The 3,060-nt window shown below is 63.8% G+C and overlaps 1 protein-coding gene across 1 annotated transcript; it reads right to left on the bottom strand.

Annotated features, from left to right (window-relative positions):
• Nucleotides 1–30: 30 nt before the first annotated feature.
• Nucleotides 31–3,008, bottom strand: LOC116465696 (peripheral-type benzodiazepine receptor-associated protein 1-like). Its single transcript, XM_032148677.2, has 4 exons — nt 2,785–3,008; nt 2,393–2,521; nt 1,639–1,818; nt 31–1,097 (listed from the first exon to the last, which is right to left on the bottom strand). The coding sequence occupies exons 1-4, from the start codon at nt 2,878–2,880 to the stop codon at nt 423–425; spliced, it is 1,080 nt and encodes a 359-aa protein (XP_032004568.1). The 5' UTR covers nt 2,881–3,008; the 3' UTR covers nt 31–422.
• Between the last annotated feature and the right edge of the window lie 52 nt (nt 3,009–3,060).

The following is a 3,060-nucleotide window of genomic DNA, read 5'->3' as shown; positions in this document are numbered from 1 at the left end:
GAACTAGGAGGCTGCTTGGGCCCCCGGGGATGTGGTGCTCCCCAAGACAGGGGTTCTGTATCATCCAAATCTGGGCTTGGCCTAGAGCAACGCAAGTCCAGCCAGACCCTTCTCCTGGCTTCCCCCGGGCCCACCCTACCACACCTTCCGTTTATCCGTGCAAACTTTGGGGGAGGACAGGTCTTGATGGGAGGTGCATCTCCCTTCCAGGGCCAGCCAGGGAGACAAAATCGGAGCAAGAAGCCTCCCCCCACCCGGAGGTTTTGGTCACTATCAGATCACTACCTGGTCTCTCCTCCCAGCCCTCTTCCCAGAAGGAGGAGGAGGACCTACTTGCTGCCTACCTAGGATGACGGAGAGAAGCCAGACCCCTAAGTTCTGGGGGTCCGGAGCGGGTCCCTGGCCCTGGAGACAGGGGCTGCCTAAGCCCCCCGCTCAGTGAGGGTTGCCTGTACCTGGAGCCGGGACGGACGTACCGCCGCCCCCGGGTAGCCGGGGCCAGGCCTGGCCAGCCAGGCGGGCGCTGACGGGGGCGTCCCCGCTCTACGGCGGCGGCGGGAGGAGGCGGCGCGGGCTGGGCCCCGGGCGGCTGCCAGGGCAACCAGGGATTTGCGGCCGGGCCGTACCACAGGCAGCGCGGCAGGGGCGGCCGGCCAGGCCCCGCTGGGCGCAGGCCTATGGAGGGCGGAACCCTGGAGCCCCCAGGGGAGGGCACGGCGCAGGTACGAGCACCGGAGGCTTGGAGGTGGACCCTGCCCAGGACGGGAAAACTCCCCAGCCCCTGGGAGTGCGCACACCACCACTGAATCCTTGGGTTTCTGAGCACGGTGCAGGGGAGATCCCGGTGGTCGTTCCCCCCACCCATCTGCACGCACCCACACACCTGCCCTTGCGCCGGCGCTCACCTCGCCCGGGGCCCCGGGAGCCGGCGCCTCTGCTCTGGCCTGAAGAGCAGGGCCCGGGGGCCGGGACGGCGGGAGCGGGGGCGTCTCCCGCTGATTGCGCAGCGCGATCTGCCTCTGCAGCCGCAGCACCTCCCGCTGGGACTCGCGCAGCAGCCGATCGAAGTCCCGCACGTGGAGCCACTGGGGACCCTCCTGAGGTTGGGGGACAGGGACAGGGAGGGGAGTCAGGCCTAACCCTTGCCCGCCCCCTGCCATCCCCTGCAGAGCCCTTCGCCTTGCTGGAGGGGCTCCGATGCGCGGGACTCCCTCGCGCATGCACACCCTCCCATGCCTACATGCCTGGTTACATGTGCATGCGTATGTGGCCACATGCTCCCGCGAGCCCCTATGCGGTCATTCTCAGTAACTTATTTCTCGGGTGCTCTCAATGTGCCCAGCACTGTGCTAAATACCTTGTGAACATCCCTTCACACAGGGGATGTGTGGATGCATACAGCCAAACCCACCGGCAAACAGCCTCAAGCCTGGAGCACAGAAATGCCCAGGTCTGGGACTCATGGCTCCACCCCCTTGTCCCCTCTCCCACCTGGGCCGTTGCCAGGGGAACCTACACCCAGCAACCTCCACCCTCCCGTTTCATCTGCATCTCATTAACATCTTGTCCGCATCCCACAACAGGCAGATGGCCCTGTGCAGGGCTGAGCTGGAACAGGTGACCAGGGCCTCCTCGCACCTTGCCCACCAGAGTGAGCCTGGCCTGCAGCTCCCTGCACTCCCGCTGCAAGGCAGCAATCTGCTTGTCCTTGGCCAGCAGTGCACTGGCTGTCTCACTGAGGTCCCGGGCTCGCTGGCGGGCTAGGGCCTTCCGACACAACTCCAAGCTGGCCCCCGGCCGGGGCAAGGGGGCACTCACCTAGCCAGAGGAGGGGTAAGGCCAATGGTCACCTGAGGGCTGGGGCACTTCTCCCACTCCTCATCTCCTCCCAAAGGAGGAGTTAGCATGAAAACCTAGGGGGGTAGCCACCTGCTTCCACCTTGACTGGGGTCTCAGAAAACCAGCAGCCCCACTCTACCCCATCCCAGCAGCTGGAAAGGATTAACTCTGCATCTGAGTTTAGGATCAAAGGATGCTGCTAATTTGGGGCTGCCACTGTGATGGGTCTCATCCCTGCCCCCACTCCAGCTCTATACCCTGAGATGAGCTCAGCAGGAGGCTGCCGCCAGCACCAGCACGTGGTAATCCAGAATCCTGCTCCCTGCCTGCTCAGGAACCTCCCCATCCAGCTCTTCTCTGCCCCCTGCAGCTCCAGAAACCTTTGGCCTCCTTGCCTGGCCAACCTCTGCCCTTCCTGCACCTTAGCCCCTAGATTCTTGCTTTCCTAGGTGCTGAGTCTGTGACTCCCAAGCTTCAGACAGCCCTCAGGCCCAGCCCTGGCTCCCCTCTTCCTTGGTCACCCAGCCTCCGCCCAGCAGCCTCCTTTCCTCACCACCCTCAGGTTCGTTTCCTGCAGCTTTCGGGCCCTCTCCTCCAGGCGCTTGGCAATGACCGCCAGCTCGGCGTTCTTCCTCTTCAGCCTCCGCACCTTCTCTTCCGTCTCAGGGAAGCTGCTCTTCCTCTGACAAGGGGTCAGGCAGAATTGGGGCATGTAGGGAGCACCCCACAGACCCAGTCCTAACGGCCCAAGTCTGAGGCTAGAGCCCGAGGCTCACAGTGGGGGGTCCTTGGCAACTCTAGGCAGGGATTGACCCTCTCTGGGTCTCAGGATTTTGTCACCTCCATGGAGCCCCCACTTGGAGAGATGTTCATGGGGTGAGGAGGGCACTGAGGCAGAGGGCCTGGCTCCAGCCAGAACGCAGGACCCCAGCCTCCAAGCCTCACCAGCATCTGATTTTCCTCCTTAAGGATGGCACAGCGCTGCCGCAGCTCCCCCAGGGCCCTCAGCAGCTCCAGATTGGGCCTGTCCCCAAAGCTCATATTCAGCTTGGCCTGGCATGGGAAAGGACCGAGGACAGCACCTCAGAAACCCACGTCACCCAGCCAGAGCCTTCCCTGTGGAAGCATCCCCCATCCATGGAGACATGGAGATGAAACGGTTTCCCCCACGTCCCAGGCCTTCAGAGAGGAGCAGAGGAGGCCTAGGAGAAGGAACTGTCC

This window comes from Hylobates moloch, unplaced genomic scaffold (genome assembly GCF_009828535.3).
Source record: "Hylobates moloch isolate HMO894 unplaced genomic scaffold, HMol_V3 SCAFFOLD_8332, whole genome shotgun sequence".
Lineage (NCBI taxonomy): Eukaryota > Metazoa > Chordata > Mammalia > Primates > Hylobatidae > Hylobates > Hylobates moloch.
Note: the sequence above shows the minus strand (reverse complement) of the source record. Positions and strands in the feature narration are given on the sequence as shown.

What these genes read in the sequence shown, in the direction of transcription:
- LOC116465696 (XM_032148677.2), bottom strand. Translation starts at nt 2,880, where the DNA reads ATGAGCTTTGGGGACAGGCCCAATCTGGAGCTGCTGAGGGCCCTGGGG. An exon ending in AGGAAACGAACCTGAGGGTG is followed by an intron (nt 1,819 to 2,392) that starts GTGAGGAAAGGA and finishes TCCTCTGGCTAG; the next exon opens with GTGAGTGCCCCCTTGCCCCG. An exon ending in GGCTCACTCTGGTGGGCAAG is followed by an intron (nt 1,098 to 1,638) that starts GTGCGAGGAGGC and finishes CCCCAACCTCAG; the next exon opens with GAGGGTCCCCAGTGGCTCCA.